Genomic DNA, 25,369 nt, shown 5'->3' with positions numbered 1-25,369 from the left:
ACGTTGAGTGGTACGAAGAATCCCACACTTCAAAAATCTTTTGAAATCTAATGGCCCAAAAATAGGGTTCATCAGACTGACAACCACTGACTATTTCTTTATTCATTTTCTTATACTTTCCCCCTTCAATTAATCATTATTAAAAAAAGCACAAAACTTTAGGGAATAACATTTAAATGTATATTAATTAAGAAGTGAAAAAGTTTGACTGATTAAAAAGAATATGATTTTTCTTCTTCTTCTTTTGCTTTGGTTCACCAAAAAGCACGAGTGGGCATAATCCTATACTTTTATATAACCAATGGAATTTTCGAATAATAATGTTTCTCTTTGATATTCGTGGCCTCTCACAACCCTTTTTTTTTATTATTATTATTTTACTTTCATTTCCCAAATATACAATTAAATTACATACAATTTAATTAGAAGAGAAACAACTTATTGTTCTCTTCGTCAATTAAGTGTTAAGACTTTACTGTGTTTGTTGATGTACAATATCATTCTATCATAATTAATAAATTTGCAAAAGTTCAAAAGAGGAAAAAATATATATATTTAACTATTGGTGACGTGTTTGTCACCTACACTTTTTAGAAGATATGGATATATATAAGGTTGAGTTTGATAATTATGCCTACTTAGTTTGGTCTATCTAGCTAGCTCGGTTGGGACCGGAAGCTAGCTAGTCTAACTCGCAACCGTAGATTGAATATTAAGTTACTTCAAAGGAATTAGACATTCACCATTCTCATATTGTATTGATTTTATACGGTTTGTTGAGTTTTAGGGTTTGACCTAACTTTTGTCTAGACAACAAGCTATAACATTATACTTTTAATGTAATTTGATATTTCTAACTAGTCACCATCTACTTTTTATAAGAAAATTTTTGAGATGTAAAAAGAAAAAGTTAGTATTAAAGTTTTGTAGGGTTACATTTGGAGGTATATGTTTGATTAGAAAAAAGGTTGGCCTTTTTAGGTATATCTAAATTAAGCATACCCTAAATTTTGTTTGACATTTGATTAAAAAGGGAAAGGCAATAGATATGGAATTACTTTGAAAGAAATATATATATAGTATATGTATATATTTGTAGTTAAGTCAACTGAAACCACCAAAATAATAATGATAATACTTTCACTTTCACATTCATTTTTTTAGAGCAAGAAATCTACATTTATTGTTCTTCCACTGCAAAAGGAAAACAAAACCTTTTCCCCCTTTACACATATAGCCAAAATTTATACCATATGATTGTATCAATTAAAATATGAGTTGGTATACCCATGAATTAATTGGTTTCGATCCAACTATTAACGTATTATTACATATTTATATAATAAATTTGGATCAAATAGGCATGATATAATATGATATGATATATGTGTATGTAGATAGTAATATAGAGGTTTTGAATGTGTTAAAATTTAGAACTTAAATATAGTTTGAGAGTTTGGAGATTAATATTAGAAACACCAAATGATGCAAATGGGGAGGGAGAGATGGGCTTTTAGAAAGAGGCCCACTAAGAGGTGTGAAGAAAGGGAAGTGTGCATGTGGGAGACTCTTCTTTTGATGCCTAATGCTTTCATCTCTCTCACCAACAAATTAAAAAAAGGGTCCCTCCACATATCTCTTATATATTAGTTTTGACTTTCCATATCTTCATCAAACATTAGAAACCCAAATCAAAAGTTGATAAAAGAATTTTGTTTTTTGCTTTGAAAATAAACAAACTCTTCATAAGATACCAAAATAAGAAGGTGGGGATAATAAACCAATCTAAATATATTATTATCAAAGAGTGCTATGTTGACAAGGATTTCCAATGTTGTGAAATAATATATATAAATATAACCTCTCATTTTCATATCAACATTATATCATCTAAGTTGTACTTTAATGAGATTTTGTTATAAGATTTCTTTTTCTATGAAGAGGTCAAGTTGTGATGAGTTGGATAAATTAGCATGAGTCTAATCATGTAGAATAGGTAAGTTTTTGTTTGTATTTACAACCACCCATATATTTTGATGTTCTCATCTTATTTGATTGGTTATTAGAGTTGTTATCACTAGATTTTGAAATTTTGCTATAACCATCAATATTTTTCACTTTCATCCATTATTTATTTAAAATTTTAATTTCTACCCAAATAAAATAAAAATAATGAATAATAATGATTGGAATGATCAAAGTCGTAGCATTTGAAATAAGAGCTTTAGATGGGTATGATATTAATGATGATAAACATATGTCCTTAAAAGAAGTGACTTGACTAAGCCTCACCCAAAGAGAAAAAAGAAGAAGAAAGAAAAGAGTACTTTAATTCTAACTTTTGTTTTCCCTCCATTTTCTATTCAATTTCTTTGTAAAAAGTTGCAACAAAAACAAATATTGGTTGACAAAAAGTTGTCCATTTTCTTCCCCCTTCTTGTTCTTCTAATGTTTGTTTATAACATAAAAAAAACAAGTTTCTTTTTAGTTTCTAGATTCTAATACATCAAAGATACATATGTTAAGAACGACTAAATTGTTCTATGCAACTTAGATAGAAAATCTTTGTTTCAAACGTGGATGTGGATGTGGATGGAGAATGCACTCATTATTTTCAAACTCAATCATGTGCTCGATCTTGACCCTTTTATCAATAAAGGTAAATCAAAGATTAAAGCTTCTAAAAGTTACTCTTTCTTTCTTTTTCTTTTCAATAAAATAAAACCAAAACCAAAAACAAATTTATAAAATTATAAAATTATCAACCTTAGCTTATAATTTTCTTTACAAAAATAACAAGCATAGAGATATCAAAATTAATATTACAAATTTATATTAGTTGAGTTATGGTTATGTTTGTTTTGGTAAATACATATACGCGCACATGGGAGTGGGTGAGAAGCATAAGAATAATATTTAGCATAAGGTTAAAAAGTAAAAGGGATGGTGAAAAAATGGAGCAGGTAGTTGATGTTGAATGTTGATGATAAAAGGTAAAACAGCTAATTCCTCTTTTCTTATTCCCATTTACTTATTCTTCTGATCTATTGCTTTTAAAAGCTTCTTCTAAAAGTGTAGACATCATTTCTAATAAATATATATCTAATAATTTTGACCCTCTTTTCCACTTACTAAATCAATCATCAACCAAATTTCTTCTCAAATTGCAAACAAAAAAGTTTACCTCCCTTCTACTGTCTAATAACATACACAACTACTACTCAGAAAAAACAATTAGCAGACCTTCTTCTACTACTTTATAAAAGTGTTCAACCAGAAACAGGACTTAATAATACTTATTATTTATCGTACAAAATCCATGAGAAGAGTTTTTGGGGTTCAGATAGAAATAATCCCACATTTTACCTCAAGGTTTTGACATTTCTTCATCTTCCTTCAACTTTAAATTTGAGCTAGTGGGTCTTGTATTATTGTAGTCACTGCCAATTCTGCAGTTCATAAGCAACATCAGTTTTTCAGTTCACTTTTTTTACTGAGTAAGAAAATTTTTGTGTTCATATTAAGTTATAAGATCTTAATTTATATAGTTACCTGATGAATTAGTGGGACGAGTTGTCCCAAAAAACGAGTTTAGTGAAACGTTCCTGCATAGACAATACTTTCGTTTAAACAAAGTTTTCATAACGGTTCTCATTATTAATTTTCGTTGATTTTTTGTTTTTGATGTTTTAGGTTGATAGGTGATTTCAAATGGTGTATGTTAAGAAATCAACCAAATATAAAATAGACCAGAGAGAATCACCACCATTGAAATTTTCATTGTTCACTCGCAATTATATTCGTTTATAGAAGATTTTTCTCCAAGTCTAAAAGCAGCAAAAAGTAAACAACTAATTAGGGATACAACAGGACTCTTGTGGAGCCATTTGCAAATAGGTTGAACCACAAGCAAGAAGAGTGCTAAAGTAGGAATATAATTAAATTTATTATAACTCGTCGTTGCGGGGTGGTTTAACATATTTGATTTATTTTAGTTCCATTGAAGAAAGTAAATGAGAATTAAGGAAACTCACAGAAGCTGAAGATCGGCAAACTCAACCAGTTGTAAAACAGTGAAAGGGATGTTACCACTAAGATTGTTATCATCTAATCTCCTGTGAAACTTATAATTAATTAGTTGAGTTGATCAACGTTAGAGAAGAAAAGAGTTTAGTTTAATTAAATTTCAAACTTAATTAAGAAAATACAAAGACTTACAATATCTTCAAAGATGTCAAAGCCCCAAACGATGTTGGAATCATCCCACTAAAACTATTGCCTTGTGCTTCACTAATATTAAAATTGAAGGCATATAAGTAACACAAAAATCCTTTGATTTTTCGACCTAAATAAATTATTTAAAAGTTCTTACAAGAATAACAAAGAGCTCAGATTTCCCAACGAAGATGGTAAAGGTCCAGAGAAGTAGTTGTTGTATAGAAACAAACTTTTCAAATTTGTTAATTTCCCCAACTCCTTTGGAATTGAACCACTCAAATTATTGTCATATACAATTCTGCAAGTTCCAAATCTTAGCATATTAATCTCACCTACAAACGTTAGTTATGTCATATTGAATTATTGAAAAAATTGACAAGATATTTCAAATGAAAATCTTACAAATATTGAAGATTTTTTAAGTTGGCAAGTTCAGGAACAAGCAGTCCAGAGAGATTAGCATTGCCAAGATCCCTTCAAACAGAAAATAAGAACTACGATCATTAAGTATAATTTATACAATACTCCTATTCGTTTAAACTTTTGAGAGACAAAAATCATCTTACACTCTAACGACAAAGTTATTACTGTCACACGTGATGTGGAACCAAGTGCATGGGTTTACAAGAGTGGGGTCCCAACTTTGAAGAACACTGTTTGGATCCACCAATTGAGCTTTCCATGCAGCAAGAGCATCCCCTGTAAGATCAATCAAGTTAAAAACTTTTTCATTTTTTTCTTCTTCTCATATACTAAGAAATTTCTGTTGTTGTGTGGTTTTGCTGCGTTACCTTCTGAGTTAGAGAGGGTTGAAGCAATCAATGAAGTAAACGAGAGGAAGAAGACTAAATATTTGAAAGTGATCATTGGGGTTTGGAATTCAAGGTTTGTGTCTTTTTTTTCTTTTTTTAGGTGATTGTTGGGTTTCTTTTTATATGGATTTTGTTAAGTTATGGTAGGTTTAATTGAACAAGACATGGAAGAGATAGCAAGTTGGAAGCTATTATCCAAGAAATGTCTAACCTTTGAGTGAGTCAAAGTGATTATTATTCTAAAGGCAAAAGGTTATAATTTAATGAAAATTTAGTGGTTACTGATAAATATTTGTAAGAGTTTACTTTCCATAGATTAATCATCTAAATTATACTTAGAAACATACATTCTCAAAATACAAAAAAAGAAATCACAAATGATTATCTTTTACTAGTTTTAAAAGCATTTATAAAATATAATAATAATAAAAAAAAAAGTATAAGTTGAGTAATATTTATAGGCATAATTTCCAAATAAAGAAAAAGAATGTGATTATATGCTACTCGTCAACAATCAAACCTTTGTTCTTCCAATATTCAAATAATTTATATAGATGGTCAAATTCCAACTTGATTTAATTGGGTATTATTTTCTTGAGGCCTACAAATCTAAAAGTTGACTGCTTCAAGCCTTTAATAAATACTTTTCTGAAAGATTAAACAATAAATTACAAATTAATTTATCACGAGATATCTAGAAGACCATTTTTGTATTTGTTAGGTGTACTGTTCTTCGTTGAATTTTATGGCAAATTTAAATTAAAAAATGTTTATGCTTTGATTTCACTGAAAATAAAATTATTTAAATTCCGGTCTGTTGCAGCTAATTTATTTCACCTACTTTCTAATTAATTTGCCATTAACGCAAAATATTAATTTTGTGTTATGGTGTAAACGTTAATTTAAATGATTGATGTAAACCTTTTTAATAAATTAATCTAATTGATTAACAATATAAAAACTTATAAACAAGAGTCATTGTGTCAACCATCTTATAATTTAAGAAAGGAAAATACATTATTCGTTCTAATTCTTTTGTTTTCTCTATTACAATTGTTTACATTTGCATAATACAATTTTGGACATAATTTAGTTCAAATTATTAGTCATTAAAATATAAACTGATTACATACAACAATAATTTTTTCATATAAGAAAAGACTTTATAAACTTTTGTCATAATTTATGAAGGGGGGACGTGTAAACTTCAAAGAGAAAAAGAAATTAACAAAAAAGAAAAAAAGTACATACTATAGTTATACAAATAGAACAAAACAGAAATTAGATGAACCAAAAAATGTTATTTTAACTAAAAAGAAGTTGAAAAAGTTATTTTAACAAATTTGATTTCTAACTTATAATTTATAATGTAGATGTGTGTTGGTGATATTTTTGGATGTGTATTTGTAGGTTGAAAAAGAGGACAAAAAGTGAATTGTCATCTCTACGGTGAGTCATTAAAAAGATTCTCTGAAAATAGGTGTGGAGGGGAGCTTGATCTATAGAAATAGCCAAGAGAAAGTTTTACAACTCCAATTATACAGAATATATTCGAAGACAGAAACACCTCGATGAGTGTAGATTGCAGTCTATTGTTGTTCTTGAGCTGCAGCTAATAATTTTAACTTATAAAAACCAAACTCCAATGCACACATACGAACATACATACATACATATATACATAATATCCCTTTTGGTTCTTAAAGGACACAACTTTTGCATTCAACTTTCAACATACAACAGGACGCTTTAATTCTTTACCTGATTTATGAGGAAGGAAGGTTTGACATGGGAATGGAGAGTCGTGTATTGTAGCCAAGGATGACTTGCCTGCAGATTGCAACTTCATGAAGGGATTATCGATAAAAGGCTGCCATCAAACCCTGTTGTGTCATATCCATGCAGGCAGTCACTTTGGCTATCGAGACCGGCTCTTATTTCTCATGTCGAACCTTCGCTTCCACATTGCGAACCTTGGTATCCAACTTCAATTCTTTTTCCCTGTATCTGTGCAAGACTCCAATGAAGTCAGGTATATTATCTTTTCCAAAATATTTCTTCATTGTTTACTTGTGTGGAACCAGATAGTAACATTATTGATCAGAATTCAAGCAGGCTATGGCAACCCATATTTGCTTTTGAATTTGTTTCGATAAACAAATCAAGAAGAAAAAGAAAGCCACATGGATGATTCAAGGAAATGAATTGAACAAATGCATACCATTTCCAGTTGTGAGATGAATGATCAAGATCAAGAGGTCTATGGAAAGATTTGGTCCAAATTAAGCTAGCAGCAGTAATGTATATAAACAGCAATGCCAGTGTAAGAACAAGGTATTTACAAGCGGTAAGATACCAAAAACAAAACATGTACTTGGCTCTATCACAATTGTATATATGGAAAGATATCCAAACTGTGTCTATCCCTAAGTGTAACAAAAACATCACAAAAACATCACAAAAACATCACAAAAATAGCACAAGGGTATCGCAAGTACTGAATGCAAATGATGCTAAATAACCACACGGGAAAATAGTAGCTCCTCAAAATCAACCAGGCAATGCGTAGCTTGGCTGTGTCCAGTGTGGAGGATCCATCACAGCACATCTATCCAATTTCTCAAAATCACCAACCTAAACAAAAAATGGATAATGGATTGCACAGTCAATTACTCCAACTATCTATATAATAGAGCAAAGTTTCAAATAAAAAAAATGCTGATTACAAGAAGCAACTGAAAGAATGAACAAGGACCCGAAATGGTTATACCTTTTCCTTGCAGCTGGGGCAATAGTGATACTTATGCCAAAGGCAGTCCATTGAAGGACAAAGAAAGCATACACCCAACATAAATGGCATCATACAACCAACGACAGCAGCTGAACTTATCTTTGATCTGGGAGATCACCAAAACCAGATGAAGAGGACGCATAATTATTCAACTGTTTAAACAAACAATTACATAAAAACTTCTGCTCCCTAACCATGATAAATCATAGCAATACCCTGCTACAACAAGTCTTGAGCTTATAAGCAAGACATTCTTGTTTGAGTGAATACAGTCGTACTATTTGGGTCTATATTTAAAATGAAGCTCTCACTAAAAACTAACATTGTAACATCACAACCTATTGTTTATGCTACTATTGTAATTTTCTTAGTTTTTGTTGATAAACAGAAAATAAATTTCAATGCGACACCAACAGATTAGATTTAATTGACAAGCCCAACATGATAAAGTTTCAAATTGCTCGTAAATTATATTTGTAAAGAAGGGAGAGAATCTTATGTAAAAGTAAAAAATTTGAATCCACTATAAAAGACATCTCGAGTAAATTGGGTAAACGTCACTCCAAATCATTTCATTTCAATCCATTGTTAGAGCAAAGACAATTCCTGCTTATCTCCTGTAAGCAGGGTTTCATTGCCCAAGAAATTTTATCGCGTACAAGTGATTCTAGTCCTAAAGAAGAAAATTAGGTCAAAGACAAAAAAGGGAAGGAAGTCCCATTGATGATTGATCAATCAAATACATGTTTCAACAAACGAAATCCAAAATATCAATGGTCAAAGACTGTACCTGAATTTCACAAATCAATTAACAACAAATTAAACGAAGGGATACCGAGGCATCGGACAAAAATAGGAAAAGAGAATAATCAGACACAGAAATTGAAAAATCAGATCAAAAGAAAGGAAGATATAAGAGAAGAGAGAAGGTAGAAAAGGGACCTGATGGTAGTGAGGCCGGAATTTCCACAATAGACACAGTTGAAAGGAGCAGGAGTGTCGCGGTACATGGTTTGTTGAATAGGAACCCCGTGGGGATCGCCAAAAATAGCGTTGGGAGGGATCTGGCCGGCCTGATAAGGATTGTTGCCGACATAGAGTGGAACTCCGACGACCGGCTCGTGGTTCTTGGACATTTTCGCTCGGTAAGCTTCGTCTCTCTCTCTCTGTTTGAAGCAATTGATAGAAAACGGAATTCAAATAATAATTACGAAGTCAAAACCCATATTTTATTTAGAAAGAAAAATATATTCTTCGCTCTTATTGGTTTACACGCAAATACAAACAAAAAAAATCAACAAATAATTGAATGAACAAATATGACAATTAATTAGTGATTTGTTTCAGCTTTTAATTTTACTAGTTTTAAATTTTAAAAAAGTAACTATATAGAACATGTTATCATGAATTTATTTTTGTTACTTTTATAATTGAAAAAATATTAAATATTATTTTTGAAATAGTTATCATATACAATATATTCTTTTAACTATCGTTAACATTTATTGAAAAGTATTTAATTGTTAAACAAATAAAAATGAATATTAAACATAAAACAAAATATAGATTCTCTACCAAACAGAACTTAAGTCTCGAGATGATAGATTTCTTAACTAGAGATAGAAATGACAAAAGCTTGTCGAGAAAACTCTTCCATTTCTTACCTTATTTTTTATGCTTTTAGTAATATAGAAAAAAATATATTCAGATCTCACTCTCAAACTTCTTAGCCTCCACACATTTTCACTCATTGATTTGACCATCAGAGAGTGTATAGTGGTTAAACACTACACCAATGTATAGATTTTCTCTTCAACAAATTCACAATTGTTACTTAAAAGTAATGTATTTCTCTCATCTAAACTGAGGCATCAACCATTATGGTATAACACATGGTAATTAAAGTATCATTTAGAAAAGAAAACTTCCCTCAAAAGTGAGGGTGGCATGCCCATTTTGTTTATTATTAGAGATGTGTTGACGAATAAGAGGTTTTGACAGTAATATAGCTTCAAAGATTGCGGGGGTGGGAGCCTAGGAGGAGTCCACATATTTTAATGTATTTTGTTTCTTTGTTTTTGTTCGAAAGCATATAATATCAAAATACACAATATGATAGATGATAGTACAAAAGGAGACAGAGATAAAGGACACATACCAACAAATTAAAACAGTCCATAACTAAATTATATGTTTTCACCATCTTTTCATTCTCCCAACATTTACATACAATAAGAAGACACTACACCACACACACACACACACACATTTAACATCTCTGTCTAACTAATGTTCTCTTTCAAACGAATTTTAAAGTTAACACAAAAGAGGGTAAGTTAGTATTGTTGAATGAAAAAAAAATTATGCGAGAACACCAAGCAATGCGATATAGTTATGTTTTCAAGGTTAATTCTTTATGCAGTGCAAGAAGACTAAGCTATACGAATAAAACTTTAGAGCTTTTCATGTTTTAGTTTTCAACTATATAATATTGATCAAGACTATGTGATAACATGAGTTATGCGATATAGCTATGTGAAAGGTTAGAACATCTCATTACATATGTTGACATCCTAGGAGAGATGATCAAACATGATAGAGATATATTAATGTCATGATCTTTATTACATATTTAAAAGAATCAAACATTTTATTGATGTTTTGTATTTAATAAGTCGACATAACCTCTCTATAAATAAAAAGGTTACAAAATTAACTTTTCAAAAATTAATTTCCAATAGTCTATCGATTCTCTCACACAATATATACATTTTCTTCATTCTTTCATTACATGCGTAAGAAAACTCTCTCTCAATTGCTTTTTGAGCAAAATCAATTGAAGAACACAAAGGTTTGTTTTATCCTGGGGATGACAGGGAAATAATTCTGTTACGTCTTATAGAGAGTGTGATCCACGACTCAGCCATTACTTAATCGTTCTTTATTTTTCAGCTTTCCGTTCTAACTACTTGTTCACTTGACAAGATAATCAGTACGTGACTTGACTATGCGAGAAACAGTACCTTAAACGAGATACAGAACGAAGTGCAACAACGACGTTGTATAATGAAGTTTAGTAATTTAAATCTTAAAATAAAATGACTTAAATGGAAAGATACTGAAATTTGAAAGATAAGATGATAAAATGGTTAGAATTGGAAAGGTAAATTTTCGAAAGGAGAGAAAAGAAGAGTAAAAAGTAAGGGAAGATAATGAATAGGAAGCAGTAGTAGAAGAAGTAGAAGTGGTACTATATCCAAATATGTTTGGTGAGAGATGAGCGTAGGTGAGTAAATAAAAGATTCTTATGAATAAAGTCATTATATACACAAACTTTTCAAAGATTCTTTCCGACACTCTTTTGTCCAAAACTACCAATCATCTCTATGTGTAAATTTTTTTTCATCTCTTTTTCAAAATTAGAAAGAGGTAAAAAGTAACGGTGAAAACAAAAGAATTTACATCTCATTTCGTTTTTTAAAAAATAAGTCTATTTTCTCATGGTTAAGCAAAACGAGGTTTTGATTTGATTTTAATACTAAATGAACAAAAATATTTATTAATATAGCAAAGTAAGTCATAATCTATCAACATTAGACTTCTATCAATGTTTATTAGTGACATAAATATGTTCTTAATTTTTCGTGGATTAATTTTTTAAATCATTCGTAGATAATAGATAATAGGAGTGTGCATGATAGTTCAAATATTAATTGCGAATACTGTTGAAATAAGTTTGGAGAAACTGGTTTAACGTGGTCTAAGTTTAATAAAATGTTAGGATAAATAATGTTATAGTAAATGAAAACTTAAGGGTGAATAATATATATATATATAAAAAGGAGAGAGAAGTGAAGAAAATGAAAGAGGGTTGAATCGAAAGAGAGGTGGGGGAGTTGGCAGAAGGGCACAGGGAATATTAGTGCAGAAACAGGGAGAAGCTCATGGTGTCAGATACCTTTATTCTACCAAACTTTTTCTCACACCCAAATATATTTTTTATTTTTTAACTTTACTTTCCTTTCCTTTCCTTTCATTTCCTTTTCTTTCCTTTAACTTAATAATATTACTTAATCAAAAGATTCCACCAAATACCCATAAATTTCTCTTTTGCCCTTCTTCTTTTTCCTTCTTTTTTTTTATCTATATATTTCCACACTCAATCTTACCTCTTTTTTTCTTTCTTAATTAACCTCACTTTATCAACTTCCAAAACTATGATTATCAACTCTAACTCTACTAAATATTTTAATAGTTAAATTATAAAGAGAGAAAGGGTTATTATTTGGAGTGATAAAAGAAATAAAATGGGGAAAGAAAAGAGGAGGAGATGTCGAGCAAAACTCCAGCATTCGTTTGGGTAATGAGCAGATCACTCGGCCCAAAACCCAAAAAGAATTTTTTATTCTTTTTTAAATCTTAAAAAATGAAATTAATTAATAAATATAACCATTTCTTTTTCTCATTCAACCCGACGTGTGGGTTTAAAGAGGCGCGTGGGGAATGGTCTTATTTGTTCTCATGAATGCCACGTGTCACTCACTCGGTTTGTACAGTTCCGAATATATGGGCCCCACCCGAGATATTCTCAACAACTCCCACGCGCGTCTTTCCCTCCTTTTCTCTTTTCTTTGCTAAAATAATTTATTTGTTTATTTTAATCATCCGACGACGATAACACACATTCTTTCCCTTCTTCTTATTCTCATTCTTTCTTCCATTTAATCTCTTTTCTTATTCTTCTCCTTCTTCTTCTTCTCCTTCTTCTTCTTCTTCTTCATCGAGATGAAATCTCCCGATATGGCGGCGGTTACTGATTCTCTTGAGCAATCTTTCCGTAACTTCTCCCTCAACCACCGTCTATCCTCCGCCGCCCCCTCCTCCGCCGGAGTGCGGAGATCACCGTCTTCATTTTCTTCCTCTTCCTCCTCTTCCGATGACGAACCTCATCTTCCTCTTCATCAACATAATCGCTTCGACACAATCTTGGAGCTCAACTCTCACATCTCCCTCCCTCCCTTCTGGGAGCAATGTCTCGATTTGAAGGTCAGTATCCAGTATATCCACCATTACCCCCTACCTATCTCCTTTTTCTTTTTCTTTTTCTTTTTCTTCCTTCTGCTTCTACTTCTCTTCTTCTCTCGTTTTGATGTTTTTTGTCTTTTTCTCTCCTGATTCATCTTCCGATTCCTTCGTGTTTTTTTTTTTTCTTTTTTTTTTTTTTGTTTTCTTTTTCCTCTTCTTAACCTAACTTCATTTATTGCCAAAGGTCACATATGGCAGATCTTTGCAAATTCTGTTGTCTTGTACTTTTGATTATTAATTTCTTTTTTATGATTGTTTCAGATGGAGCTTTCGTTTCCTTCTTTAATTAATGCGTTTCTGTATTCATAAATTTGTCTTGATGATTAATGTTTTCCTTTTTCCATACATACTTCGTCCATAGGATTCGGATTCGGATTCCAAACCCTAGAATTAATTTATTTTATATTTCCTTTTATCGTCCGCCATTTTTTTCGCTTCTCTTTTCCTACAAAGCAACTTTTCTGGATTTTTGATTCCGCTTTCTTTGTTCTTTTGCTTTGATTTTGATTTCCCCTCGGGAACATTAAAATTAACTTTTCGATTCATTTTCTTTTGGATTTCTAGACAGGGGAAGTTTACTATAGAAACTGCCGAACCGGAATGAAGGTAAAAGAAGATCCGAGGACAGCGGTAGCACACAGCCGAGATTTATATTTGGAAGACGACGACGGAGAGGACGGTGATGAAAGTTCTTCAGACGGTGGAAGTGAGGAGTCGTGTTCTTCATCGTCGTACGGTGGTAGTAGACAGCAATATCCAGCGGAAAACGTGGAGGACGTACTGGTGGTGGCTGGATGCAAGAGATGCTTCATGTATTTCATGGTACCGAAACAGGTTGAAGATTGTCCCAAATGCAGCAGCAGTCGTCTTGTTCATTTCGATCGCTCCGACGAGAGTAATGGGTTCCCATGAACCACTTTATTTATTATTTTTGAGAAAACAAGAAATCAAAATCAAACTGTATTTGGGTTAAATTGATCTGACAAAATCATTGATTCTTTTTCTTTGGATTAATTTGGTGATTAGCAAAAGGCTAAATGGGGATTTAAATTTCTTTAATTAGCTCTATTTCTCTCTTTGTGAATGATCTGTTGTTCGTGTGTTCGTTGTTATTGATATGTAGACAAAAATTATAGAAAAACAAAAAGAAGAATTGAAATGAAAAGAATGTGAGAAAGAGTGCGGCCATGGATGATGGTATAAGGAGGAAGCTGATAGAGAGGGTATATGAATGGGATGGTCAACGACTCAAAGGAAGAAGAAGAAGAAGAAGAAGAAGGGAATAATATTTTGCTCGTGAAGACAGCGACTTGTTGCTTTCATGATTCCTCAACCCACACTGATTGAATCGTACGCAATTATTATTATTATTATTTTAACAACCCAAAAATTCAATCAATTTACTAATTCTTCTTTATATGATGATTAATTATGGGATTATCTAATTGAAACGGGTTAACCTTAGCCTTAATAAATGTCTAAATTAAAATGCACTATTAGAATTTCAATATAATATATAGTCTTCTTAACCCCTCTCATCTAACCTTCTATTTTTTGGTTTGCAACATTTGAGGTAAAAACAACCAACAATATGTAAAATCTTTAACTCTAAGAAACACAATAAAATATGAATTGATGAACCCTAACATCCAAACTATTTACACAAAATACAAAAATCTTTCAATTCTTCCTTCTTCTTTTTTTAAATGTGAATTATTAGTTTAAGTTTGCTTGTTTTGTTAATCTCTTTGTTATGTAATCTTATATATTTGTTTATTAAGCATGGAATAAATGTTTATAGAATTACTTTTTTAAATAATATTTATAAAGAATGCATATTTACATATTATTATTCCTTGTTGAAAAGGGATATCTTTATAAGATCTAAGATTGACTTGATATGTAATTTAGATCTCATTTTATGTTTTTTTTTTTCGTAAAAAAAAAAAAGAGAATCAGTCAAACAAATTCCCTGAATATCTTCTTAAATAAAATCAAAGCAGTGAATATTTGTTTTGGATTTATTTGTAGTAATCAACATATAACTTTTTTTTTCTATTTCTTTTCTCTTTTTTTTTTTTTTTTGGAAATGGAATGCAAAGATGTTAATAAACTTTGTTTTGTTATGAAATTTGACTAGAATTTTCAAATACTTCAAAAAAAAAAAAAAAGAACAATAAAAGCCAAGGAAAAGTCAAAAAGACTTAACTTTCAGAATAAGAAAGTTATAACAAATCATTATCATTCCTCACTAACAATTACAAAGCTTTGAATGCTTTGTTACTCTATATTTCAAATGTGTGACAATGATTTCTAAGTTCGATTACTAAAAATTGGATTCAATTAAACCAAAGTTGCTTTGTTTAGCATTTTTTATTTATTAAGTAATTGCTAATTATTTTTCACCATATAAAATTTGTTAGATGGGCCCATTGTCAGTATTTTATGACAAATTCTTACCTAACAAGTTTATAGTGATTGGCAAAATATTTTTAGATTTAGTAAAATTTAAATATAACTCTTTTGGAGCTTATTATATTACTTTCTTTTATTTTCAAAATAAATCTATAAGAAATAGAGTCTATTGCTAAATTTACAAAATAAATTTAAAAAAATATTAATATAAACTTGATTACTATTAACCTAAACTTTAAAAATATTGTCCATTGTAATTAGGCAGGTGATTTAATTTCATATGACAACAAATAATATATGAAATTGGGTTGGGTCAATAAAATAAAGTTGGACTATATATTCCCTAGAAGCCCACATGAAATTCTATCTTGTTTTGTTAAAGGTTTTTTTTTTTTACTCTATGTAAAAATCCATTTTTTCTATTTTAGCAATTTTAGAAATAATAGTTAAGTATATAGACACGTTTAAGAAAAATTGCAAATGTATAGCAAAGTTTATCAGTGATACCTTCTATTGTAATATGGTGTGATAAGTTTTTATCATCAATTTTTTAAAATGTTGCTATAAAATGTTTAGTTCAATGAAACAAACACGTAGAATAGTCTCTTAAATAAGACTATTTAATATGTTGAGCAAGGCATCTAACATTCACTAGAAACTCTTACAACATCATCAATGTCGACATACTTGTAGTCCCATAGGATGTCAAGTAGCTCAGCTCGATTATTACCTTTTTTAACGATAAAAGGTCAATTCACCTAAGCCAATCTAAGACCTGAGGCATTAACTTCCTTTTTAAGGACAAACACAAACTTTCAAGAAGTCCTTGAACATGGACCCCGGTCGTGGCCCTAGTCGTTACCTTATGCTATACCCTCAACACTCTTATATGGATCTTTTGTTGTATTTAATATGCTTTAGATTAGGTGATACAAGAATTCCATCTATATAGCAACTTCCATAACCATAATCATAACCATAACCAATTCTCTATAGCTTCCTTCCTTCTTTGAGTTAACCACAAAGTTATTATTAATTATCATAGTGATACTTTTTTCTTCTTCTTCTTCTAAAGTGTTTATTATAAGGTGAAGTGGAAAATATACAAAATCAAAAAGCAAACCAATTTTATTTTCACGTGAATTGATTATGACAACTCAACAATTAACTTCTTCAATTCCTTATATTATAATATATCATAGTCATTGACTTTATTATTAGTATTATTATTCACATTCTTTATTGGACAGCTTAATTATATCATATTTGGTAATTTGGTGCCAACTGCCAACCTATTATATATCCAAAGTCAGCTCTTAACATTTCATTTTTCCAATATACAAACTAACACATCATTCATTAATCATAATCTAAGTCTTCTTCTTGTTCAACCATTCTTATTTTTCAATATTATCTTATTATTGTTGTGTGCTGTGAGTATTAATATTATATTAAAAACTTTCATTACAAACCCAATCTTTGTTTCTATTTTATAGAGTTCTTAAGTTTTAGCATTATAAATCTAACATGATGAAAATCTACTATCATAATTACAAAACAAGTATAAGATACAATGTGCTTATCATCTCTAATCTAATCAATTTCAAGAACATAACATCGTCTTTGATTAAAATTTACTCTTAACGTCGTTTCATGAAATTTTTTCAACTTTTTAATTTTCGTGGTACATTGTTGTCCATTTAATAATTAGCCATACACTTTGTGTTAAAAAAATATATATATATATATATATATATATATATATATATATATTCAAATAGAAATAAATGTATCTTTTTAAAAAGAAAACATTTTTGTGGGTGGGGGCAAAAAGGAAATTTACTTGAATAGTTACTTTGGGCCGAGCCCATCGACGTGGCTCAGTCAGCCCATTAATCTAAATGCAACCTTTTCTTTATTTTTTTTCAATTTTGAAGCAAAGGATAACATAAGAACAAAGCAACTATTACATTAAATCACAATCTAACTTCCTCATCTAAGATGATGGAATGAATTACTATATGTAAATACACATTTCCATATTAAAGAAAATTAATTAGACAACATGTCAAAGCTACGATAACATAACCTATTTTATTAAAACGAGTCCGTTAAGAACTCAAGTGTTTATGGTTAGAGAAATATATAGATCAAATAAAATCATATTATTTGACTTGGTTTCCATCAAATTATACAATATTCTTGATCTGTCTAAATAAATTTGTCATGCTCTTTATATAGACCATATTGTGAAAAGTACTTCTTGACCCAAGAAATGATTTAAAATTCAATATTCATGAAACACATTATTTAATTTAATAGTAGATTTATTGAGCTACCTTTCTAAGACCATTAATAAAGATTATCCACTAGAAGGTAGAATTGTTTTTTTGTTGCTTTCATTGGTGGGCTCCTATATATATAGTATATTATATTTCATTAAAATACAAACATTTTATTCTCACCTATGTTGGAATAAATAGGAAGAAAAGTTTGGAAAAGTGATTAAATCAAACTATATGGTGGTCCAATGCTAAGATGAATGAAGTATAGATCAAATTCTTTTTGTCTAATAAACAAGTAGTTGTTGAAGAGATGGTGGGTGGAAGGCAAAGAAGATGAAGGTTGGTCAAATAAAGGGTACATACCATGATCAATGGAGAAGATGAAATCGAACTTTATTGAACAAAACTTTTATTCAATCCTCATTATGCCCATCTTAATATATATAATGTGATTTGATTTAGGATTAAATCATAGTTTATAAAAAGCTACAAATGCATTCAATGTGATAAAATATTTAATGTACTGCCCCACTTTCTTAAATGGTGTAGTATATAAAAGGTTTCAATATTTTTGTAGTTGTTCCTTCCATAGACATTAAAAAAGTACAATGAGTGAATAGTTGTTTTGACGGTGATGTAATTAAAATTGGAGCGGTTAAGGACGTTTGCTTGTTTGAATCTCCATAAACCAATAAAAGTTGTCCTCTCAATATGTACGTTTTGTTCTCTCATATATTTCATGTCTACTTTTAAGTTAAGCATGTTTAACTTTAAAATTCTTATGACTTATGTTCACCGGAAAAAAAAAAAAAAAACACTTTCTTAGGTTAGGTTATAACTTTGATATCCTCATGAAATTTTTTTAGATTTTTCAACTTCAGTTAGGCTTGATGATTCAAGGAAGAGCTATAATTTTTACCAAATTTGACTTGGAATCTTTCTTTATTAGTCGTGAGGAAAACATAAGAGATTCAATTTAATTTTCTCAAAGTCCTACAAATGTCGAGAGGAAGTTGTGCCTACAACCTTTGTGCATTTTGAGTGCGAGGTGGATTTTTGTTAGTTGCTAAGCATTCTATCGTCTAAAGGTTTGTGATCAAGACATGAGCGCAAATAATTTGATAGTTTGATGGAAATGACATAAAAACACATAAACAACTCAAAATAAGAATATTTTTTCATCTATTGCCTTGTTTGACTAACCGTTGCTAAGAACACATGTTTTGATTTTATCTTCAAATATCTCATCAGTCTACAATTCGTTGAAATTTTGTAAAGTATCGTAAGAATAATGATCGAACGTCTAAAATACTTAAGAAAATAAAGGGTTTGAAGCAAGTCTTGGTCATTGCCAGCCAAGTTTCATAATGCTGTGAGAAAATACTCTCGTTGTTGTCAAGTTGTATTTGTATAATAGAACTATGCATGATTGTAACAGTTTTTCAGTCCATGAATTTCTATTGATGGACGTTTTTTTATTATTATTATTTTATATTCATAATTAATTTCAAGTTATTTTGACCATTATAGTAGTAGGTTTTTTCCAACGTAATTTTTTAAAGAAAAAACAAAATAGTATTATAGGTGTAATTGAAGGAAATATAAATAAGGTAAGAAAAAGGCATAAATAATAAAACCAAATACCATATTTTCCACCGAAAGCACTTCTACACGCCTCTGGGGCCCTCCCTTCACCGACTTACCCTAATCATACACTAATACTTTATTTATTACTTCTTTTCTTCCTATTATCATATTTCATGTTTCTTCACCTCTCTTCCTTTTCTTTTCTGTTCTGCATTTAATTCACTCTATATGCTATTTCAAACTCTTCGTTTAAATCCCTATGCTTTGACCAAACAACTGTCTGCATAGTTTCTCTATTTTCTAAATTTATTGCCTAAATTTTATATATACATATTAGTTTTGTCGATTTTTCAAAAGTATTCAAACTAATTATGATCAAAACCAAAACTGCAACTTCTGTTAAAAAGGGTAAATGATTTTCATTTCAATGGTAGTTTGTAAAACCGAAGTTGATCAAAGATAACATTGTAATTTTTCTAAATAAAAATCATATTTTCAAAATTGAGAGAGAGAAAAAAAAAAAGTTAAGTTCCCTCTATGTTTTTTTTATTGTTTATTTTAATCTATAAATTTATAATGATCTAAGAGTTGTAATTTATTTTAGAAAGTACGAATTTTTTTTATAAAAAAATTGCTTCTTAATATAATATATGGATTAACAAAAAATTGAGGTAGAATTTAATTAAACAAATGATGGCGAGTAAATTGGGACCCTAATGAAACTAATTATATATGTATTGTGATAATTATTCAACGGCTTTCATCCCAAATGGTAGAAAAGCTGTCAATGCTGATTTTTCCAAAGCCTTTTTTTTTGGGGGTATCGTTTTAGAATAGTCCTAATGATAATAAATACACACACAACACATGCTTCAAATAACACTGCTAACAATTGACTTCAAAAGTCTACGAGAATTATTATTAATAATAATAACAATCAAATCTAGTATTCAAAGGATCAAAGTTCCACAAACATTTCTGATTCTTCAAAATCCCAAATAGAAGCCATAAAGTTGGAATTCAATAACAATTGAAAGAAATAGCAAATTAGAAAAAGTCAGGTAGCTATCATATAAAATTAAAAATAACAAAAAAACAAAATAACAAGGGATTATCAATCAAAGTCGAAGAACTCTCTACCCCCAATACCACTAAGTTGCTATAACATTATGTGGCCTATGGGCCTATGGCTATACAAAGGAAGTCCAAAAGGAAGTTGCTACCGTAACCTCCGGGGCATAAAAATAAGATCATATATATATATATATATATATATATATATATATATATATATATATATATATATATATATATATATATATATCCTTTTGAATATTTTTCTTAACTAAAGGCAAAAGAGAGATTTATCTGTGTCAGAAAACGCGTAATGTTGATTTGATCTTCTCCATCATCTAAGTTAGGTGGGGGCAGGGGAATGCATATGGTGAAGCCGTAGTCAACCTGTACACAGCAATCTAAAATGTTAAAACCATGTTATACCCTTTCCTAAAATACAATTCCATACAACCTACTTTTTCAAATGTTGTTTTCCTTTTCTTGAAAAAGCAAATTATGTTGTTTCATCTCATTAAAATAAAATATCAAAGCAGATAAGAAAGAAAACATAGTCCCAATAACTAAAAAGTTGTCTAGAAAAATTATTCTAACACTTTGATAAAAAAAAAGGGGAAAAAATGAAATGAAGGAAAGAAAGGGTGAAAGAAGATCCCCACTAGACTATACCCATTTAATATTTTGATTTTGGGGCTGATGAGAAAGAACGAGGAAGTTTCATGAAATTGAATTTTCTAATGGAATCTTTTTTAATTTTTTTGTTCACATGTCAAAAAAGGAGAAGCTTTCTTTGGCTAAGCCTCCTTCGAAACTCCACCGTCCCACCCACTCCCCTAGAAAGTATTTTCTATTCTTTTCAAAATTTGAACTTCTCGATTACAAAAAAAAATCACTATTTATTTCCTCTCTCTAAGTAACTTTATTCCAAACGTTTTTTAAATGCCTCAACTTCATTCTAACTATTTAAAGAAAATTGCAAACACACCTAAACTTTTTTGCCACTATTTTTTCTCCCAAAGCTCCAATCCCAACCGTCCTCCGCATCATCTTCTTCCATAATACTTTGCACATTATTTCCGTATTATTCAACATTTTAATTTTTTGCCATAAAAAGCAGGTACTTAATTGACAATATCAAATTAAAACTTAATAAATAGAAAGGGAAAAAAATGTAAGATATAATGTTCTTATTTGGTCTCCTAATTTTAAATGCCTAAATTTATCTCTAGTACTTAATTACCATTCTCTAAGCAAATTTAATTAAACTGCATAATGGAAACTATTTTTCGATGGATTAGTCAATTCATGAACTAACATAAGAACATCTTTAGGATAAATTCGATATATTAGAAAACTACAAAATTACATGTCACAATTTTTTTTAAGAAAAATGAACCAAAGAGGACATTAGGCTATATAAAGCTTTAATAATGTCAGAATTTGAAAAAGAAAAAAGAAAAAAAACTGGAGAAATTGTTCTGAACTGAGGAACTAGATATAACAAAATTCCAGTCAAAGAGGACATATGCACTCATCTGCTGCATGAATATCGTTCTCATAGCACTATCAATTAAAATATCTCCATATATATATGTGTGTGTGTTTAAAGATTTTGTAATTAAGCACAAACCAATTCAATAATCTTTTTATTTCTATAATTTAATCTTGTTTTTAATAAAAAATAACGATTATTACAAATTGAAAGCATCCATCCATTCTTTGGATATACAAACGAAAATAAACTTTTTCGAAGTTAAATACAAAAAAGAATAAACAAATAAATAGAAATATGAATTTAATTTTCTGCAAGTATGAATAGTTACCTCTCCTTACGCTTCTCTAAGAATCTCTGAAGCGACTTCTTTCTTGCAATTGGAAGATCTGCCGAGAGAAAAGTACAAATTATCAGATATAGCAGATAAAATATGAAAAAAGTAAAAGTAAATATAAACGAATATAAATATCCCATTAAAATAAAATCAGTTCAGTGCAGGTCGGTGGGCGTTTAATCACCTCCATCAAGAGATGCAAGCAAGTGTTGCTGGTGGTCGGTGGATGGAATAGCAACCGTAGGATTGCCTTCCGCTTTTCCTTCCGCAACAAGTTTCAGAATGTTCTCAGCCTAAAACAAAATTTCCAAACCACGGAAGAATTAAAGCGATTGCGATTGACTCAATAATAAAATCAGTTTAGAAAAAAAACAAAACAAAAGAAAAACTGATGGAAAAAGTCGCGTACGAAACAAGAAAATAAATCCAGAGAGTTGAAACAAACCTTATCACGAGGAACGTCAAAAACGGCAACAGTTCCGTTGTAAAAGATAGTCATCTGAGATGTATGTTGAAGCGATTCAGAAGCAGTAGGCCTGAAAAACAAACAGAAACAGAAGCGAAAACGATGAATAATTCCGATGATAAATTTGAGACAGAATTACGAAGAAGATGATCCGTTAAGTATTAGTTTAATTAAATTAAATAATTCTGCAATTATATATGTGTATATATATATATTACCTGTAGAGAGGTGTATAGAGAGGCAAAGGCGAGAGGACGTTGTGGTTAGCAGCAGCTTCAGGAGTAGGAGGCAGAGAAATGGAGGCAGAGCCAATGACAGATTTGAGAAGCTGAGGATCGATCTTGGAAATGGCGTTGTGAATGCCTATAAAAAAAGAAAGAGATAATTAATAAGAAGATCGTGAAAAAGCATAAAAAGCGATAGAGATGAGAAGAAGGATAGAGAAGAAATGATATCAGAAAGAGCTGAGACCTCGAAAACTTCTCTTGCGATGAAGGAGAGAGTGAAACTGAGACTTGGAGGAAGCCTCCTTCTCGAGACCGAAGAAATCAAGCTCAACAGTTGCCCTAGCCATGGCGGGAATGAAGGAAAGTGAGGATGGAGGAGAAGAAGAAGAAGAAGGAGGAGAAGAAGAAGAGAAAGAGGAAGAGGGAATTGAATCAATTTTTTTGCTTTGGGGGAAAAAGAAATTTAAAGGGAGAGAGAGAGAATATTGGAGGATTAAATAAAGAAATAAAGAAAAAGAAAAGAAAAAGAAGGTGGAAAGTAAAAAATGGTAAATGAAAGGGCACGAGGTACATGGGAAGACCGGTTTAATGCGACACGTCTTCCACGAGGCCTTAACTTAACAAACAACAACATTTAACAAAAATACATAATAATATTCAATTCAAATAAATAAATAAATAAAAGAAACTCCCACCCGGGTCCCACCCCTTTCCTCCCGCCTCTCTTCCCTTTCTTTTCTCCCTTACCCTTTTCTTAAATACATTACACCTTAACATATATAAATAATTTTATTCTAATTTAATTAAAATGGAAGTTGCAAATATTAATTATTATAGAGATATATTAAACATGCTGAATATTTCAAATTATTCTGATATTTAATACCCCGGACTATTAGGAAAAGTAAAAAAGAAAAGCAAATAAGAAAACTCACGTGATTCAATTGATGGTCAAACAAATAGTTTTTTTATTATTATTATTACAAGAAGAAGATGTTAAAAAATGAAAATTTGAGAGGAGAGAGGGTTGGGATATGGCATGAGAGTAGGGGAGGTTGGTTGAGCTTTGAAAATGCAATTTGAGAATAAGTCAGTCTCGTGTTTACTTTCTTTTTCTTTCACCTGTACGGAACAACGGGAACCATTTTTCACCACCAACCTTTTTTTCCATTTTGAAAAGTCTTCCATTTTAATCACGTGCCTTAATTACTATTCAACCTTTTTTTTCTCTCCCTCTCCAAACTTAATCAAATATTTAATTTTCTCCTTTTTTTTTTTTTGTTTTTCTCAAAATATATAGAATAGGCTTTATATTCAAGTTTATGAATAAGTGAGCTATTAGATACTCATTTATTGTGAGACCATGTCTATTTTTGTTATCTTAAATAGACCATTCTAAAAAACAATTATATATGTTAACAATTTTAAATACTAACTAGGGTTTTTGGATGAAGATTAAATAATTGTATTAAAATAATAAATACTATTTTGTAGTTTCTAACTAATTAAAATTAATAATACGATTTCAAACCTCCATTTGTTAGGGCTATATAAAGATAGCCTCAAACACATATTATTATTGTTGTTACATAAATTAAAGTAATCTTTTCGTTTTAGATGTCGTCTTAATTTTTATATTAAAAGAATCTTATTTTCCGGTCAATTTTTCTTATTTTCAAAACCCAAAACTTCCCTTTCTTTCTTCCTAGTATTAATATACTTTTATTAACCATGCATAGATATGATGTCATGAGAATGTGTTGTATCGTATTGGGGTGAGAAATTGCACAACCTCTCTTTACAAATGGTTTATCTTGATCACAATATAACTTTCCATTTTCAAAATAGAACTAAAAAGACAGTTTTGTTTGTTTTATGCGACTGGATTTTATCATTCTAACCCAAACTTTTCTAAAAAACAATAGAAATGAGATGATTTGAACTATAGAACTATCAATCGTTAACATGTATTTGCATGTTAATTCTTGGTTCGGGCTTCTCTAAGACCAATTACACTTAACTATACAAACGAAATAGAAACAAGGATAAAAAATATTGATTAAAAAACTGGATATAGATTGTACTCATTACTTGATTTTAAGATCATATAAAATTGACACGAATTCTACGCTCCTAAAAAGGTATTCAGTTTTCACATCCACGAGATTGCTCTAGATAACTCCATATCCTAAATCTTAGATGTTCAAATTTGTACAATTGCTTCTAATATTGAGGGAAAGTTTGAGAATAAAATCATAAAGTTATCTCATTACAAATTAATAAAGTGATTTTCCTAATATAAGATAAGAAAGAAAAGAGACATAGTTTAGCGGTGGGATTGTGATTTTGAAAGTTGAATCAATTTGCGACGATTGTGCCAAAGAAATTGTTGACAAATGACAATTCCATTTGGATCCACAACTTTCCCGTTGGAGCCATGATTCACGACTATCGTTTCTCAATTCAGTTTTCCAATACTTTCCGAATTAAAGAGTTTTGATGTGTCGTCGTGTCGGCAGGGACACGAGGATCGGGTGAGTTCTATAATTGGAAGAATATTGGGCCGGGTTAATTCCGGGC

General features: G+C 30.3%; 4 protein-coding genes across 5 annotated transcripts; 1 reads left to right on the top strand and 3 right to left on the bottom strand.

The window, feature by feature from the left end:
* Window positions 1-3,143: 3,143 nt before the first annotated feature.
* On the bottom strand, window positions 3,144-5,245 carry LOC101204454 (LRR receptor kinase BAK1). Its single transcript, XM_011658491.2, has 8 exons — window positions 5,010-5,245; window positions 4,785-4,917; window positions 4,621-4,692; window positions 4,373-4,516; window positions 4,219-4,290; window positions 4,035-4,115; window positions 3,553-3,605; window positions 3,144-3,449 (listed from the first exon to the last, which is right to left on the bottom strand). The coding sequence occupies exons 1-8, from the start codon at window positions 5,083-5,085 to the stop codon at window positions 3,403-3,405; spliced, it is 678 nt and encodes a 225-aa protein (XP_011656793.1). The 5' UTR covers window positions 5,086-5,245; the 3' UTR covers window positions 3,144-3,402.
* A 2,044-nt stretch (window positions 5,246-7,289) lies between these two features.
* On the bottom strand, window positions 7,290-9,047 carry LOC101221688 (GSH-induced LITAF domain protein). Its single transcript, XM_004140505.3, has 3 exons — window positions 8,764-9,047; window positions 7,801-7,927; window positions 7,290-7,664 (listed from the first exon to the last, which is right to left on the bottom strand). Exons 1-3 carry the CDS (start codon window positions 8,955-8,957, stop codon window positions 7,581-7,583), a joined length of 405 nt encoding a protein of 134 aa, XP_004140553.1. The 5' UTR covers window positions 8,958-9,047; the 3' UTR covers window positions 7,290-7,580.
* A 3,414-nt stretch (window positions 9,048-12,461) lies between these two features.
* On the top strand, window positions 12,462-13,974 carry LOC101221916. Its single transcript, XM_004140506.3, has 2 exons — window positions 12,462-12,867; window positions 13,471-13,974. Exons 1-2 carry the CDS (start codon window positions 12,607-12,609, stop codon window positions 13,816-13,818), a joined length of 609 nt encoding a protein of 202 aa, XP_004140554.1. The 5' UTR covers window positions 12,462-12,606; the 3' UTR covers window positions 13,819-13,974.
* A 6,111-nt stretch (window positions 13,975-20,085) lies between these two features.
* On the bottom strand, window positions 20,086-23,257 carry LOC101204703 (protein TIFY 9). 2 transcript variants are annotated; one of them, XM_031886534.1, is made up of 7 exons: window positions 23,034-23,257; window positions 22,781-22,925; window positions 22,542-22,632; window positions 22,281-22,389; window positions 22,091-22,148; window positions 20,488-20,654; window positions 20,086-20,452 (listed from the first exon to the last, which is right to left on the bottom strand). In XM_031886534.1, exons 1-6 carry the CDS (start codon window positions 23,134-23,136, stop codon window positions 20,606-20,608), a joined length of 555 nt encoding a protein of 184 aa, XP_031742394.1. In that variant the 5' UTR covers window positions 23,137-23,257; the 3' UTR covers window positions 20,086-20,452; window positions 20,488-20,605. The 2 variants fall into 2 exon arrangements, with proteins under 2 accessions (XP_031742394.1, XP_031742393.1); XM_031886533.1 differs by having other exon boundaries at window positions 20,138-20,451; window positions 20,485-20,654.
* Between the last annotated feature and the right edge of the window lie 2,112 nt (window positions 23,258-25,369).

The sequence above is a fragment of the Cucumis sativus genome, chromosome 6 (assembly GCF_000004075.3).
Source record: "Cucumis sativus cultivar 9930 chromosome 6, Cucumber_9930_V3, whole genome shotgun sequence".
NCBI classification, from domain to species: domain Eukaryota; kingdom Viridiplantae; phylum Streptophyta; class Magnoliopsida; order Cucurbitales; family Cucurbitaceae; genus Cucumis; species Cucumis sativus.
Note: the sequence above shows the minus strand (reverse complement) of the source record. Positions and strands in the feature narration are given on the sequence as shown.

Excerpts from the sequence above, each read along its gene's own strand:
- LOC101204703 (XM_031886534.1), bottom strand. The coding sequence starts at position 23,136 with ATGGCTAGGGCAACTGTTGAGCTTGATTTCTTCGGTCTCGAGAAGGAG. Across the intron at positions 22,633-22,780 it reads CTCTATACACCTCTCTACAG|GCCTACTGCTTCTGAATCGC; the intron begins GTAATATATATA and ends TTTGTTTTTCAG. Across the intron at positions 22,149-22,280 it reads GCTTGCATCTCTTGATGGAG|ATCTTCCAATTGCAAGAAAG; the intron begins GTGATTAAACGC and ends TTCTCTCGGCAG.
- LOC101221688 (XM_004140505.3), bottom strand. The coding sequence starts at position 8,957 with ATGTCCAAGAACCACGAGCCGGTCGTCGGAGTTCCACTCTATGTCGGC. Across the intron at positions 7,928-8,763 it reads TCCGGCCTCACTACCATCAG|ATCAAAGATAAGTTCAGCTG; the intron begins GTCCCTTTTCTA and ends GTGATCTCCCAG. Across the intron at positions 7,665-7,800 it reads GCCCCAGCTGCAAGGAAAAG|GTTGGTGATTTTGAGAAATT; the intron begins GTATAACCATTT and ends TTTTTTGTTTAG.
- LOC101204454 (XM_011658491.2), bottom strand. The coding sequence starts at position 5,085 with ATGATCACTTTCAAATATTTAGTCTTCTTCCTCTCGTTTACTTCATTG. Across the intron at positions 4,918-5,009 it reads AACCCTCTCTAACTCAGAAG|GGGATGCTCTTGCTGCATGG; the intron begins GTAACGCAGCAA and ends TTGATCTTACAG. Across the intron at positions 4,693-4,784 it reads AATAACTTTGTCGTTAGAGT|GGATCTTGGCAATGCTAATC; the intron begins GTAAGATGATTT and ends TTCTGTTTGAAG.
- LOC101221916 (XM_004140506.3), top strand. The coding sequence starts at position 12,607 with ATGAAATCTCCCGATATGGCGGCGGTTACTGATTCTCTTGAGCAATCT. Across the intron at positions 12,868-13,470 it reads AGCAATGTCTCGATTTGAAG|ACAGGGGAAGTTTACTATAG; the intron begins GTCAGTATCCAG and ends TTGGATTTCTAG.